The sequence below is a fragment of the Ischnura elegans genome, chromosome 2, assembly GCF_921293095.1.
Source record: "Ischnura elegans chromosome 2, ioIscEleg1.1, whole genome shotgun sequence".
Taxonomy (NCBI): domain Eukaryota; kingdom Metazoa; phylum Arthropoda; class Insecta; order Odonata; family Coenagrionidae; genus Ischnura; species Ischnura elegans.
Genome location: NC_060247.1, coordinates 73,317,041 through 73,335,045, shown reverse-complemented (window position 1 = coordinate 73,335,045; position 18,005 = coordinate 73,317,041). Strand labels below are relative to the sequence as shown.

Below are 18,005 nucleotides of genomic sequence, written 5' to 3'. Positions count from 1 at the left end.
ATACCTCGAGAAATCATTAAACTTCCAGTTGTCTCCTGGCATGCAATAATATTAACATTTCGCAGCCTATAGCTGAAATTACCTTAAAATCTTTATTTTTTGGGAAAAGTAGTCTTTTAGTCAAACGATTTTAATTTTTAGCGTGAAATTGGACTTCTATAAAGTAATACAGCCTTGAGGATGGGAGACAACTCGTCTCCCGTAACGTCGGCTTATATAAAAGCATTAACCTGGCTGATAACCCGAGAAATATTCGTCAGTAGTCTTTTAGTCAATTATAATAAGTAGCTATTCTTCTATCAATATTAATTCACCATCCAACTTAGTCAATCACCACTCCGTACGACATGTTAAAATAGATGAGCACTTATGTAAAGGAAAACGTACATGAAAAGGTAAGGAGAAAAATCTGGAGCGAAACGAGGCATCTCACGAATGGGTATTCGCGGTAACAAATGTAGGTTCGATTGCGCTGCCATCACCTTTGTCGTGGGAAAGAGCCCCCTCACAACTCTGCCGGAGTAAAAGCGGCTCCAAGGCGGAGCTTTCATGTGAATGAATTAAAGATGTGCGCTAGCCGAGCGAAGGGAAGCAAACAGGAAGGGAATAGGGACATTGTGAGGAGAGGAGATCAAAGAAAGATCACGACAAGAGAAAAAGGGAAGGACGATGAAAATAAATGGCAAAAGGAATCAATATGATACTAATTATGTGCAAAGAGCCAGCATTCGGAAGCGTAGAAAACTGTTTACAATATAATACGCTCTTGTTGAATAAAAATTTACAAAACCAAAGTTATCCTCGAGTTATGATTGAATCAAAACCGGTATTTCACAGCTGACGCATCTCAAAACTTCCTATCATCGTCAGTACTGTATCCGTGCCAAATGACAGAATAAACATCAAGTAATGAGGGAATTAGATGAAACATAACCAAATACCATAAATATGAAACCTTGTAAATTCAAATTTCGTTGCTATGAAAATAAATACAATGTAAATAGGATACAACGGATGAGCAAAAAGTCAGTATTCGGAAGCGTAGAAAATTCTTTCCTATTTTATTTACGCTCTTGTTGAAAAAAATACCGAGTCAAAGTAATCCTCGATTTATGATTGAATTAATATCGATAATTCCCCGTTGACGCATCACAAAATCGGAAGCCTGGAAAATTATTTAGTATTTAATTTGCGCTCTTTTTGAAAATAAATTACCAACCCAAAGTTATCCTCGAGTAGTGATTTAATTAAAATCGGAATTTCACTGCTGACGCTACTAAAAAATTACTCACATCTTGAGTACTGTATTTTAGTCAAGTGACACAATAAAGAACAAGTAATGAGGGAATTTGATGAAAAATAAGCAATACCATTAACATGGGACCTAATAAAACCCAAAATTCGTCGCTATAAAAATGGAAAATTTGTCATAATTGCATGCCTATTAAATTTGCAACGCATAGATAAGGCGGAAATAGAAATGAACAAATAGACCAGAAATCATTGATAGATAAAAAAATCAACGAACTCATAATTGTGGAATATTTCGAGTAACTTCTGTTTAATATTATGTAAGAATTCCACCAGATTAAGCCGGAAGCAACTCTCTGAAAAGAAATATCCGCATTTTTATAAGAACGCAATGGCAAGTTTAAACATTTAATTTTACTCGGTCCTTGGCGATGAAGACGATAGGTTTAGGAAAACACAATAATGCAGAGGCTAAGAAACTAGTCAACATTTCAATGCCGGCAGTGTGGAGGTGGGGAGCAGTTTACAGTTAGTTGTCAAAAACAATAACAGATGGCGTCCAGTGCACGCTATTTTTTTTGCTAATAACGGCCCAGATCTACCAAGCAAAATTTCCTTTTTTTTTTTAATCCATTTACCACCGAAACGGCACAAATGTGGTCCTTTACGACGGGGAATGTTCAACAATTAACAATTAACGATCGCAAACACCCATTTCCTTGATGAGGGCTACCTAGGAGTGCTTAATTTCGGCCGGAACGGCGTTCCGGCACCTTTCAGGGATAATTGGGTCGTTTCAAAAAATTTCATCGTTTTTTTTATATTTGAGGGAGTGAAAAGCCAAGGGATATAAGTGAAGCGAAACTTTACTCCCAGGAATGAAACTAAATTCATCGAAACTCCGCTGCTCATAGATATTATTCGATTCCAGAAGTGTAGTGGAGGGGGATATGGGAGAATAGTGACGTACGTGTAGAGAGGTTAAAACACCGAGCTTAAAAATCAAATGGCCAGTTTGCGTACACCGTTCTCCTGTTAGTGGCAAAAATATGAGTTCCCATGCACCTAATGGCGGTAGGCAGAACCTCTACGTCATTCAACCATACTTCGTAGTACTACTCGGTGTGTGGGTCGAAACCAAACTGTTCGAACGTGAAACACGTGGTCCCTCCGGTACGAAACATTATCAGTGTTTCGTTTCGTCCCAAATTTTTAGTTTAGTTTCGAACCGAAGTAGTTTTGACTCCGATTTCGTTTCGACCCTGAGTTCAGCTCCCAACATTTAAATCCATTTCGTTTTGTTACCATATGGAACGAAACTTTTTAAGTTTTACTGGTTTTGACTTTCGATTAGTTTCAATTACCATCCCTGGTTGGCAGGCGAGAACTCTAGACGCGAGACCGACGAGTAATGTGTTAACTTAATATCATAGCCAATTTTGACCATAAATCGGCCCTAACTTTAGGGCCGCACTCAGCATCGGCGTTGGGCATCCGACCCTGCAGAGTTGAGGTTATGTCCTCCCTCCCGCCTCTCGTCCTCCCCCTCGCTCTCGCATCCGAGGGCTAAACGGCGCAACCGCGAGGCCAGCAAGGTCACCAGATCGATTTCACACACACGCTCCAGCCAGATCTTCCCTCTCCTCTGCCCCGGGAGGCGAGATTCATTCGGAAGAGAACCAACGGATTCGTAATATTCGAGGCGCGCGGCCCGGCGCAAAGGAGGTACAAGGAACTCAAGGGACCCTCTTACAATACCCGGAGATAGGGAGGCCAGTGGCGCAGCGAGGGGAGGGGGGGTTTGGGTGTTAAAACCCCCCCAGATCTAAGAGAAATGCTTAAGTTTAATCCATTTTACTTAATTGGATTGATATTAATAGTAGAATAGTGTAAGGATTAATAAAATACCCCTCAGAAAGCCGTAAAACTCACCATTTTGAACCATTTATCTTAAAATTTCGCAATTTATTTATCTCGCACCTACCTGGTGGGTATTCCACACCCCCAAACACCCCGGTATTTGTTGCACCTAACCCCCCCCCCCCCCCCCCAGCCTTAATTCCTGGCAGCGCCCCTGAGGGAGGCGGTCGAGCCCCTAGAAAACTCTGTACAAGTTAGCTTATCTGACGGCGAGGGAGTGCTGGCCTTTGGTCATCTCCGCCGAAGATTTGGTGCAGTCTTCGAAATAGGAGCGGACTCGCTGGAAACGAAGGCAGAAATAATTTGGCAAATCGGTTTGCGTCCATTGATGCCACAACCTGTGATATCTGCGATAATACCACTCAATTATTTTCAAAGGAGTGGAGTGATTCATCTCTCACGATTCATTCACGATTTACATCAATCCAGTTTTTGCACGTCGCCAAGTAGGAACTTGAAGCGCTAAGCTTCAATTATCCTCCAGAGGGCCTATTAACAGTTAGATCGTGATAACAACACAGTTTTATAATAAAATGGTTGATTAAAACCATAGTTAAAACTATGTATGTAATATTGTTAGACATATCTTATAACCAAAGCTGTAACGAAGAGAAATAATCCAGAATCGTTCCACCATCACCATATGAGGGACGACAATTTCTTTAAATGTATCTTTCGGTCACTTTCAGAAGTTGAATACGATTATAAAATGCATACTAACGAACTTAATTTTATAATCACCAAAATCATTATATAATACTCATTTCGAGAGCTCCTGGCATTAGTACCTTTATGAACCCATTTTTTTGCGATAAGATAATTTCTTAGGAATAACATCAATTTGAAAAAAGACAGAAGATAATAAAGATCGCCTTCTTTCCTGATTAGACTTTCAGAACTCCCTCGTCTTGAATTAATACCTAAGACTCGTAATCCAGTGCAAAAATACAGAGGCAAATAACACATGGCAAAGGCCGAATACCGTCGACATAATGTAAGGTAAAATATTTGCAAATTGAAAATGCTGTTTCATCTGTGCCACACACGGATGAATTATAAACTTGGATGCCCCCGTATAAGTAACCAAATATTAAGGCAAAAAAGTAATCAGACGGTACGATATCATTAACACTTTCAATTAAATGGGTTGATATTAAAGGTGTGTTGTACTTACACTTTAATCTCCTCTTCAACTTAAATCTGCAACTACCCATTGAACTAAATTTTCGCGAATGAATATCACCACATTGTTCCCATTCAAACAATGAAAAATCAGTTCACGAATTAAGTTTCGAATGAATAAGTATAACGACAAAAAATGGCGCGACACATAATTTTCATCAAAATCTGATAGTTTGAAAACTGAAAATTTCTACCAATAGTTTAGCACAGATGATCAACTGCTTATTACTTATTAAAACAAGTAAACGGGAAAAATGCTCCGGTCATTAATAGCTGGCTGCAAAAGAAAAAAAATACTGAAACTTTTTTTACTAAACTTCCCCTCTAGTAATACGAAAGTTGGAAACGGGCTTCCTCGTAAAACAAGCCATTTCTTCGCAAAACAAAAACCCTATTTATATGACGATATCAACGTCATACTTCCTTTTAGTCATTTCTCCGAAAGGAAATTTTCCGAGGTTATTCAATTTCAGCACACAGCGAGGAGAGGGGGAGATCTTAAAATCAAGAGCAGGAAAACTCGAGGCGGAAAAGCCCTTGACGTTAATTGACCGATCCAATTTCGCGATTTCGGCAAGAAATACACTCCGTTGAACTTCCCACTCTCCCCACGCTTGTCCCTCCCATCTCGAGAGAGATGTAGGGATGCTGAATGGCGACCGTTTTAATATGAGCAAAAGCCAACGGAATCGGCTTAAAAGCCTCAGTAGGACGGGATCGGCTCCGAAATCTCGCATTTGTATTCCACATTAGGGGGAGTGGGAGGGGACGGTGCTAGGGAAAGGGTTACGGGAGGGGGTTGTGGCCTCCTTGTAATACCTGTTCCTATAGTAGGGGCCGCCGCAGGCCACAGAAGGGATATCCCCAGACATAATCCCGTTCGCAAATGCCAACGCTCATAAAAGGGGTTGGAGGGAAGGGATTAGTTTCAACTCGCAACCGGTCGACCAAAAATAAACGTTTTTACAACGTTTTTTCGACGCTTTACCTCCCTCCGTCCTTTGAGCCGCGGATATATAAGAGAGGCACGCTTCCTGTGAACAGTCGTGAAGACCGTCGCATTGAGAGCAATAATCGATGGTAAAATTATAATTGGATGGATTTCAAAGCTCTCAATGATGGTCCAGATAAATTATCTCGATGGAATTCACACGCGTGCAGTCTCCTCGAAGCGAATAAACAAGGATATGGCGAGCTTTATGACGACCTCGCTCTGCAGTGCGTTTAAGTGAATAATCAATACAATTAGTGAAATAGCTATTGTTAATTGAAGCATTTTAGCTTTTAGTACATTGGATTTCATTAGCCGAACGTAAAATATGGTTCTAGCTATAAAATTATGCAGCCTCCCAGGAATTGAGATATGATGAAATATCTGTTTATCACTCCTCCGCAGTAGCTTTGAGGTCTTGCATTATATGAAATGCTCCGATACACCTCCATGCTTTTATTTCAACTTTACACCTACAACGCACCGAAGATGTTCTCGTAATTATTATGTTTTCAGCAAAAACCGGCTTCGGCGGCGGCGGCGGGGTAAAGTTGTCGCCTGCCAAACCGATGGTCGTGAGTTCGAGTCCCACCAAAGCTGGTTACCACAATCCAGGACATTGATGTTGGTGCACGTTTAATTGTTAAAAGTTAAAAGACCTAGATGTAAGGGTCAAATAGCGCTGTAATCGGTGGTGTGGCAATAACAAAAATGTTATCCCCGGGAATATTCAATACAACAGAACCTTTGCAGAAGATAGTGCATACGCCTTAATACGCATCACGGAAAGGACATGCATGGGGTTGTATTTACAAATTACCTCAATTCTTACTAGTTTCTGTATTCTTTATTATTTTAAATTACATCTGTCATAAGTTTAATACTTGGATCGTCTATTTATGCCCATTAACTACTGGTCTTGCTTCAATGCCCAGGGTCTCCTAACTCAACAGCCAGTTCTGCCAGATATCCACTCTATTCAGAGCCGGATTTTCCAATAGGCTAACTAGGCTTCAGCCTAGCGCCTTAAAATTAAGGGGAGCTTACATTCAAATGCATTGGTCAACATAAATGGGAATCGAAACTTTAAAAAAAGGAGGTGAAAGGGCCTCATAATTGGAATATTTAATAACAATAATAATTTTATTACTCCACACACAAATTACATGACAAAAGCAAAATTGAGTAATTTTAGGTAGCCGCGATGGATAGCCTGCTACCATCCAAAATAATAATACACTATGCTTTACATATAGTGTAGCTCATTTTGTGCTACATTGATAATCTATACTAACAAAGATTAAATGCGTACATGAAAAAAACAACTTAAGTAGTAGTTATAATTCATTTACATCAATATTTTATATCAATATTTGTTCTACACTTTCTCTAGTGAAAACCCAAGAATGTGCATGTAATAGTGGAAGGGCTTTTATCATCTAAATCCGGCCATGATTCTATTACAAACAAAACTTTAAGCACGCAAAGAATCAAATCCCTGTGAATTTTATGCTAGTTTTCCCTGTCTCTTTCTTAGCGTATGGTCCTCAACATTCACATCCGCAGGGATCGCAGCCCTATGATCACTTATTCAAAACAAGCAAACGCTCGTATGGATGCGAAAACGTTTTTCAGGCTTTGCAAAGCCCGATGAACGGGTTTCCATTAATATCATAGGGAAAAACTTAATAGTTTATAACTAGCATAATTGTTGCTACTTAATTCATCCGCCTATTTTTTTGAAGAAAATCATAGCATAAATTCTCCTCTGGAAAACTAAAACACACGATAACGATTTAATGAAAAAGAAAGATTTTCCACAAATTAGTATTTATTTAATCATTTATTATTAATAACGCACGATGCGTTTTGAACGCCAGGTCGTTCTCGAATAGGTCTCCCAGGTCAGTCTCATGCAATGTACTAGAGAATGACCTTACGCATGAGATTTAGCGTGTTTTTGATCAGTTTTTGATCGTAGGGTTGCTATCTCCATGACTGTGTGTGTAAAGGATTGAGGACCATACGTATTCTCAAGCAAGGGTGGACCCAGAAATTTTTCTGGGGGGGCACCAGGGTCTAATGGGCAAACAGTCTTCCCATATTTGAACCTATGAACAACATACAACAATTAATTTACGAAATATTCTATTTATTTCAATATGAAATTAATCGATTGAGACTCCGTAATACACACATGAAACGAACGTAATGAAAATCGTATCCAAAATCTTGACTATTTTCACAAGTCTGATGGCCCTCCCACTTAATCTGCCTATGTTGTACTATATACTATGTAGGTGTTTGTTTTCGGGAATTTCTGCGTAGGTAACATTTTCTTACTCAAGAAAAAGAGTAAGAAAATATTACCTACGCAGCAATCCCCGAAAACAAACACCAACATTGATAAAAGAAGCTGTGAAAATCATCATACGGAACAAAAAATATGTAACATGTAGAATCTGAGTTTTTCCCGGCGTATGCTCTGCAGGAATATTTCTCGGGTTTCCCACCGGGTGTCGTATCGGGTTGTAGTTCCCAACGTTTCCATGACTAAGTCCGTCATCGTCATCAGGGGTTAATGTTGAGCCAAGTTTTTAATAATAAATACCGGAGAAAAAACTTGGCTCAACATTAACCCCTGATGACGATGACGGACTTAGTCATGGAAACGTTGGGAACTACAACCCGATACGACACCCGGTGGGAAACCCGAGAAATATTCCTGTATGTAATATGTACTTGAGATTACCTGACGATCGAAACGTGTCGTACATTATTAAGTAAATTCGTGGAAAATTGCTTTCCCTCTTTTTAATTAATCGGGATGTCATTCCACACCATCATGCCTGCCTCAGTTACTTCTACACTCGATAACGTTCAACTCTTTCCCCTACAGGTGTCCGTCAACCCGGAATTCAAGGTGGCGGAGATGAGCTTCGAGAATAACGCTGCCGTCTGCAACATGTACTACACCGAGTCCTTCATCCACATATTCAACTGTTCCCTCCAGAGGCCTTAAACGACGAGACCGGGACGCGGACAAGTTGGAGGGAGACGGCAAGGCCGAGTGAGAACACGAACATAGCGTGTGACTTTTTCGAACCGGATAACCGGTTATGACAGGAGCTCTTCACTTCACCAGGGAAGAGGCACAATATGTGATAGAAGAAGAGGATACGTGCGACGCTCGCGTGAACATTGAAAATACAGGGTTAACGATCTGGGGCCTTGAGCAGTACAGATTCGGAATTTACGCAGGAAAAAGAAAGAGATGTAATTTTGAAATTTGAAAGAATTGCATGAAAAGTATCGATATTTTTCGATGTTGACACAAAATACTCGCGAGGACTTTTGGTTACATCGAGTTCTTACTGAATGCGGCCCCAAAGCTAAAACGGTGGATCTCAATGCACGAATAGATGCAAGTTTCGGAAAGTGATTTTATTTTTTTCTGGATATCCTCATTAATGAGCCTTTTGAAAGCCATGGATAACGCTTGCGATCTCGGAATATTTCCACACCGATACAGGCAGCTGCCAGGGCCGTTATAAATGCTGCTGGACTTAGGTGAAACATATTAATCAAAACTCTGGAATAAGCTACTGGTCAGGTTGAGATTTCTCCCGTTCAGTCACTCACGTAAAGCAGTGCAGGCGCTCACGCGGTGTACCAATTTATACGGTAGGAACCTTATTGCACACAAAAACGTTCACGAGAGTTAAAAAAAATATTTTATTGTGTAAAATGGCGTACGATATTTTCTATTCGACGCATAAAAACGTGAATGAAATGCAACGGTCCCTTTTAAGTTCGAATTCGTTGAGTAACCCAACCACTTGAGAAAATGTTGGAGAAAGATTTCTGAGAAAACAAAAAAAATATTAGCCCAAATCATAATTTGATAGAACTAACCATTGAGGCAGAATCAGTATTTATTGGAATTGAGCTAAAAGTACCTTCTTATTAACTGCAAATTCATTGAACTAAAAAAAGTATGCTGTCGCATTTTTCCGTCTTTATCAGACACATACTTCGATTTTTCACATCTGACAAATGGTGACTATGAGCCTATTCTTAGTATAATAGTAAGACGAGAAAGAAAATTTTCTGCCTTAATCGTGAGATTATCACACTGAAATGAGGAAAACACGTAGCTTTCTCGTACATGGCAACTTGTTACACCAACGAATTTAGGTCAAAGCTCGACTATATGGGCTACTGCGGTTGCCATGGAGCGTTCAATAGGCACATTAACACACTCACTCAATAGAAGTAGTCTCGAGAAGTGGATATATCTTCCATTGGTACAATAAATACTCTTACCAATACCGGGAAAATTCTCCATTGATTCTTGGAATAGCTAAAATCCGTTCCTGGCGAAAACTAATCTCCATTTACGACTCTCTTTCAAGTGCCGAGTATCTGTTCAGTTCTCTTGAGAAAAGAATCGAGCTTCCATTCATTCTCTTCTAAGAAGCCCTTCTCCAGCTTCTCTCAAGGGACAACAACACTCAGAGAGCTCGAACTTAAAAGGTCTGGAGGCAAAACTTAAAGAAATCTTTCGAATCCAATCGGTTTAATGCAGAGAAACATTTCATTTTTGCACCAGTAAAGATCCTCATCTCACAACTTCACTCAACCGACCAACTGATTACGTCTTTGAACTTGCAGGCTAATAGTATTAAACCGGGACAAAGCAAAGAAAACATAATTGTGATTGAGAATGAAATATTATATTATTAGCTTTGGCAAGAATTAGCATTATCTTCCTCCTCTGCAAGTTTACGCAACTGACACCCCATAGGGTTACTTCGAAAAGGTAGCATTCCAATAGGCGGCAACTTTCACAATATTTATTTTTAATTACGAGTGATTGGATGAAATTAGAATATTTCTTGTCAAAATATTCTAATTTTCTATTAAATTATTTTCCAATAAATTATCCAATAAAAAAATAAATTCCAATACGGGAGTTTTATTAAGGATATGAATAAATTTATAAATATTTAAACAAGGGGTAGAGAAAACCACGACGCTGGGTTTAGCACAGAGAAAACAAATTTACTAACGAGCCTCACTAGGAGAGAGTGCCTACTGCTTTTATTCAGCTTGGCCAAGAAATTGTTCACCAAGTTTAGTGCCGCTAATATAACCTCATCTTGACGATGGACACCCGACAATTAAAATGACTTCTTTCAAAATTTTGATATTTTTTTCCACGATTTTTTTTTTTTTTTTTTTGCTTCTCCACTTTATTTAATTCGATCCCATATTTCATTCGCCAACGAACATGTTTCGAAAAAAAATCCATGGCAACGTGAGGGAAGGTTTTCCCGGTTCATCAGCTATTCGTGCTTTGAGAAATGACACCGATCTTGGGTGATCCACCAAGTGGACATCCGAAGGATGTTTTAAAAATGTGTTCGCAGTGACTGCGGAAGCTGCCTCCTTCAAATCCCCATATCCTAGGCGTCGTGAACTCCGCTATTTGAAGCAGTTCGACGCTCACAGAGTGCCTCCTGAAGTGAAAATGTGTGAAGGGCGAATGTACTTGGATAAAAAATGCTTCTTCAAATGACAAATGAAGAATGAGTGTGCGTTTTAGACGGTGAAGTGCATGAAGTACGTGCTCAGTCCAGCTGCGTCTCAAATCTCCGAACTAAAAACAATGTTTTGCTGCAAGGAGGAGAAGTACTTCTTTTTCTCGGAGACACGGTTGCAAGAACAGATCGTTCATACGTGTGTAACCGTATCCAATCCATATACGAGTCTTTCCTTGCCAATCGCGACCCAGCCGCAATGAGTTGCTTTGATTTTCCAAGTTGTGAACTTTTTCTGGCAGGAAAGAAAACGCTCATTTGTCGTGCTTTCCGCAAACTTCGGTGAATGCGTGAAATAAAAATATACATTATCGAGATGAATGTCACCAATTCGTGGGATTTTGCGAATTACTATATAGTCCCGCGAAGCAAAGCGTATCTGCTGTTCATCGGGGTCAGTAGCCATCCGAACTGCTGTCAGAGATGCCCCACGTTTTTAATGCGTCCATTAACTGTTTGAGAAAGATTCTCAGCCATCGCGCCGACTACGTTACGTCTGTGACTTTTTATCTTCACTGCCTAGCGTGCTAACAAAATATTTTGATCGAGAGTTACGCTTTTGTGAGAGGTTTCTCATTTCAAAAGGAACGGAATGAAATTGAGATTTTCACATTGATGCACATGCGTTTCTTCGGTCAATTTTCAGAGCTAATCAAATCCAACTGAAAAGAATTTTCCGAATCAATGTTGTGCATTAAAAATTCCAAATGGTTATGCTAAGTTGAAGGGTGAAAAGTTAGCAATATATATTACGAAGATATTCATGGCGCATGGAGTATTTTTCTTTTTAAGGAGTAAAATTCGATGAAACATTGAATTAATTGACGTTTTTTCGATTTTTTAGCTTTCATACAGCAAAATTGCGAATACTTTCCAATTTTGTACTCGTGTAATTGCCAAACCACCATGTACAGGTGACCTACCTTTTATAACCTCGGCTCCATGCACGTTGCAATATAGGAGTGGGAGTAACCATGATCATACCTGCCAAAGAGGGCACAGCCAAACGAAGGGGCCTCGATCACCGCGCTATATTCAGCTAATGCGATATTTCACTGCATTAAGCTATTCTCTAACTCATCACTCTCAGCGGTCGACGAAATTTGCTTCACGCAAGGATCTGGGGCATTCGGAAAATGATGAAAATATCAAATATTAATTACCCTGATTCCAAAATATCCCAACCTTTCCTCAGAGAAGAAACGATGTGCACCTAAGCAGACGGAAGCGCTTATAGTAGGGCCTGGTACGCGAAGCGGAGTTCTGATATCACCAAAAGCGAATTTTGTGTAACGAAAATAATGACTGGCATTATGGTCCATAAAAGTATTTGATGAGAAGATTTATACTAATGATCGATGCCACGATATCAGGAAAATTTAATTTTAAACCAACCTCTCTTTGAGCCTTACGTAGAATATTATTCGCATAGTTCTCGCTTTTAAGAAGATTCAATCTCTTCATAAAAGTAGTATTGGAGATTTAAGCTCCGAGTGCCGTATTGCGAAGCACTTATGGCACAAATTCTCTAGAATTCGCAATGAAAAAACTGCAGAAATAACTGGGCAAGTTAATACCTAATAAAGAATATCCTGGCTTCATTTGCAATAAGTAGCTCTTCACCCAACCTAAAACCACCTCGCGTAGGTAAAACATAAACGGTCACCAGCTAATCGAAGATCACAAAAACTCAATTAAAAACCTAGTTTTTTTAAGCACCTGAAATGCTAACGGTGAAGATTCACAGTTGGATAGAGATACCACTTAGCACGAGAGAAGGGTGTCCGTCGTACATTTTGTGCTTTTTTATCGCGAGGTCAGTAATGTATAATTCAAAGCAAATCCATATCATCATCGGATCGAAAGTTGACACTGCCATATTTGTATGATAAAAACGATCTTTCAAAAAGTGAATTTGCGAGAAATACTGACTTTTAAATTGCATACGATTTTGAGATGAAAATCTGGTCTCCCATCTCGTGAGTGTCAAACACGTTAAATTGACAGTCATTAATTCATAGCTATTAGTTTCCAAGAATGATGATTTTTTTATGATGGCCAACGTCAGCTACCACTGCCGTCACCAGTTCTGTGATATCATTTTGAGGTGTAGGTAGAACAATTTCAATAACATTATCCGTATCAATGAGAATATAACGCCTTATCGGCTGAAACAGCAACGCAAGTTATTTTCCTTCGGAATTTAGCCAATTTATCAAATAAAATCTTCTAATTTTATTTAAATGTTAAAGTTAGTCTAAGGATTAAGGTATTACTCTAAGATAAAAAAGGACAACGCGTCCCTCGGCAAGAAAGCAATAGTTATCCTAATGAAAAAACGTTTTAAATTACTTGATTAACACTCGAAAAAGATATTGCATGTTCTAGTTGGCATAATCTATTTTTTAAGATAACTTTTCTAACTAGATTTAATCAGTGTCCCTGACTATTCGTCTCGGATACACCAAGTATTTTAACATTGGTATTTCTTAGCCTGGTAGGTTAGTTACGAGAGGGAAGTGCGGGAATCGTTACTTAATATACCATGAATTCCTTCGAAAATGAAGAACTATAAGGAGTGTTAAATCTCAATCAAATCGTCTTCCGCAGCAACAAGTGAGCCTTGAAGAATGGCTGTGATAAACAGCGACTAAGAAGAATCCTCTCGGAGGAAAATTGTCCATTAAAGAGAAAGATATTTGATTGTTTGATGTGTTGAAAGATATGTATGTTTGAAAAAATGTCTCTGCATATGGAGAGTGAATGAAATGTGTGATATTTTAAATGGTAACAGAATTTTCCCGCTGATTCTAACAATTGTAAATACAGGCATGTAACAATTTTTTGCAATAAGACTGTAACAAATGATTCGTATATTGTTTTTTTATTTATCTAATTTTAACAAGACAAGCATTTTTTTTGCAAATATCGGAGACCTCACTCTTTTTCCTTGAAAATAATATAATCTCTCTCAAATTTTGAACTTAAAAAGGAAGATCACTCTTTGATAATTATGAAGCAGTCAGTTGTGAATGCCGAAAAACATACAATGCTCTTTGATATTCGTTTATAGAGAATAATAATTAATCCTTCGCACACTAAAATGGTGTCTCCCAATCATATTATGGTAAGAAAAAGTATCATAAATTATGATAGCCAATTGAAATGGCTTGGATTACAATAGGGTGCTTTCCTATTCCTTTTTTATTGCCTAAATCGAAAGATTATTACTCCAGTAGTACGTATTTCACGCTTTTAGATTTTTAAATGACGATATCTTTTTTCACGATGAAATGAAAAGTGAAAATTTTCAATCGCGCGAAAACGCGACGGTTAAGTCTGAATGCTGGGAAAAGCCCGTGTGACATCATTCTGGTTCCGGCTGCCCCCGTGTGAGGCAACCTTGGTGCGAGGATATGAGCGCCGCTGCGATGCAGGCTGCTAGCAGATAGCAGAATACCCTGCTAGAAGGTAGCGCTTGGCTTAAATAAGGATTATTAATAACCGATCAAAAGAATTTCCGACCATAGGTAATTTTAATTAGTGATTAATTCTTAAGAGATGTTTCCCTTAGCTCTGTGCCACATGCATGCATTGGTAATCTCAGACGATGTAAAAATCCTGACTACTCGTATAGCATCAATGTCCCTGTGACGTCACGTGGAGTGGCATCGCATGGGCGCATATCTAGCCTTTTCAAATGAGGATAAAATTGACCATTAACATTCGTCTAAACTGGGATTACTAGAACCAAAGAATTTGTATATTATGAATACACTAATGGTGGGTAACGAATCGCAATCAATGCCTTTCGTTTTCTTTGATGAAGGAAACTACCCCGTTTTCAGATCTGATGATTGCTACGGATGCCGAGAAATCATTGAAAATAGGCCCAGGTAAGTAATCATTAAGGTTTTAAAGAGTAAGTTCGCTAAGGAATGGCGAACACGTGTTTCAATCAGCGCGGAGGAGGTCGCTTTGGTCTGAGAAGGGATTCCCTTGGCGCAGAGCCACGTCTCCTCGTGCGAACCCAGCTCGTTAGATTTGCCATTTCGGCAAACACTCTCCTCGGCCCGAGCTATTTTGAAATTTCTAATCCTCAGCAGAAAAAAATGAAATAGTCCCGTCTTTCATCCGCGACGTATTTTTGGGACCGGCACGGCGCGTCGAAGGTTTCTTCCAAACAGTTCCGGACATGGCGTGGGATGGAGAGGAATGATGGCACGGTGAGGGTAATGGGATGGAGATTGGAAAGGTATAGTGGTTATGAGAGTTGCCTTTGGGCCCAATAATTAACCTAGGGGGCTTCACAGGGCTGAAAACAGACTCCTCTATCGATGATAAACATAATCACTGGTCAACAATCCTAAGATTATTATTAAAATAAGACATTGCAATATTTCCACTGAGTTTTCTCTAAACTCAGTGGAAATATTGCAGTGTCTTATTTTAATAATATTAATAACTTCCACCATATCGTGCCCAACATCATGCAAAAAAATCCTAAGATTATTTTGACGCAGATATCTACTCAATTCTCCTATCAATTACGGCCATATGGAGGTGCCACATAATCGTGGAAATTCGATGGCTTGAATGTGCCGGAGAGTTGGTGTCCAAAGGCCGCTATACACGGTGAATGATCATGCTGAATGATCACGGGATCCATGCGAGCAAAAAGAGAACATGTTCTAATTTTCATTGAGTGATCATTCACATGACGGTTTATTCACGATTTTTTACTCTATACAGTATACACGGCGAATGATTTCTTTCGCATGACCATTCAGCATGATCATTCGCATGATCATTCACCGTGTATAGCGGCCTTAATTTTTTGGTGCTGTTGGTAAACTTTAAGGAACAACCCCGAGGTATGAAATATGGTAAAAATCTAAAATATTATTCGTGTAAGACTTCATTCAAATACACAATTTTGGGGAAAACAGATTTTAGTTACTTTATGGTTTTCCCAGGGGTGTGCATGTATTCGAAAATTAAGAAAAAACTCGACTCTATTACACTTTTTCAGCACTACATTCGATCCAATACAGGCACTAGTCGATGAAGACACGGCGCGGAACTAGATGTTAGGATATTTTAATGTCAGTGTACACACATGCCCGAGAATCTTGAGTGGGTATGTACCTATTCAGGCACTTGTGTTTACACGGTTCGCTTCAAACAGGCCGGAAAATACGATATAAAATTCGGGGTTGCAAATATTTGTAGGATTCTGCTTTATTTTCACAATCTCGAAGCTGTGTAGAATGGCGTGGTATAAGCAAGTCACTCATCGGAACGGCATCATCTGCTTTCACTCCACGTTCATGTAAACAATGGTTGCAAACAGTCTCCTCTGTATTGTTATGTGACTATGATAAAAATCATCACCGGTTCAAAATCCAATGACTGATTTGACGCAGCTCTCCACTCAATTCTCCTATCAACTAAGGCCATGAAGTGGTGTCACACATTCGTAGAAATTCGATGGCTTAAAGGTGCGGGACAGTTTCTTAAAAAAATAATGTAACTACTATCTATAATAAAAATCTTTAAGGATGTTTAAAAAAATATAAGAATGAAAGGAAGAGCAAATGCAGAAAAATAAACATTACATTTGATTCAAATAATTTTTTCACAAGGAAATTGTGAAAACTGCAGAAAGAGGCTAAAGTTGGTGATTTTCAGAAACAAACGAAGGAAATCAAAAGATTTGTCCATTTTTCACTCAGAACTATTGATAACGTTCAAGTACAGGAACAATAAAATCATTGAGTTATGCACATATTATTTGAGAATGATCACGCGAGTTTCAACTTCCTAGCTGAAAAAAAAACTGTATTTGGTTTTAGCCAACTCTTATCCAACTTCTGCCCTAGCCCATTGTGCGACTCCGTGAATGGTAGGAAAATTCAATCATACTCGGCGCAGCTACAGCGGATGATGTTAGACTATGATCCTTTTCAAATACCTTTGCGACTGGCCCATTCGTGCAAGATCGGAATGTTTCGAGCGGCATCGCGGCTGGAGGTGGGACCTGCGACCCTAGGGATATGGAATGGGGAGAAAGAGAGAGAGAGAGACACGGGCGTTGCCATGTTTTCTCAAAAGACTTTGTTAGTGAACGGAAGAGAAAGACTGTTAAAAACCCTCATCCCACTTGGCAACACAGCTAACTTATTCACGAAGCGTACGCTACGGAGGTCTGAAAGCGAATGTATTTTTCCGGAGGCTCCGACTATCGCATTTTGGTTGGTTTTCAGGAATTCACGTGCCCTCCGTCCTCACCCTCCAAAAAACTTGGGCCTGACTTTCAATCGCAAAGATATTTGAAATAAACTCAAGCTGTTATTCTAAACATGCCACCTAATTAATTACGAATAATGTTCCCCTTATTCTCACTGTTAGATTTATCGTTCATGTCAACCTGTTAAACCTAAAAGGATACTTATTTTTGGAAATAAAGGGCATATTCCCGAAATGCAAATACAATATTTCTTGTTCTCTGTTTTTTTGATTGCCTTTGGTTAATAAAATATGGCGGTAGAACATTTTTACGCATCATATCGACATTATATGGCCACTAAATGGTCTACGAAACCGCCACAGCAAACTTTAGAAGTCTGGAACTTCGTTGAAATTGGGCAATCTTAGGGGAATGGAAACTTCGATATTATTGGCACATACGCATCGACGTGAACGGGAGGAGTCAGGAGGTATGTTGGGCAACAGAGATGAAGAGGGCAGAGTGGGGTCGTTAGTGGCAAGTAGAGGGCTGTGTGATTTGGTCATAGGCAAATCATCCTTGAGCGATGAAGCTACACCGCGGCCTTCAAACCAACGCAGCACGTGTTGGAGTGCGGAAAAAAAAGTATCGTTAAGAGAGCGCAACACTCCTGCTTGACCAGGCGCATATTTTCTTTATTCGTGACGAATTGCTTGTTTACAACCGAAGATACGATCTCGCCATTCTCAAGGTATATAGACAGGGGCGGTTTAGGATTGTTGGGCACCCTCATGAAGGGGTCTTTCTTACAGGGAGATGCGGGGGTCCT

General features: G+C 39.4%; 1 protein-coding gene across 1 annotated transcript in view; it reads left to right on the top strand.

The window, feature by feature from the left end:
• LOC124153967 (lysyl oxidase homolog 4) overlaps positions 1 to 13,821 on the top strand; it is a 264,123-nt gene extending 250,302 nt beyond the window's left edge. The window contains exon 8 of the mRNA XM_046527401.1: positions 8,244 to 13,821. Within this exon, the coding sequence (XP_046383357.1) occupies positions 8,244 to 8,366 (123 nt within the window). The 3' untranslated portion in view covers positions 8,367 to 13,821. The remainder of the gene's footprint in view (positions 1 to 8,243) is intronic.
• Positions 13,822 to 18,005: the final 4,184 nt, after the last annotated feature.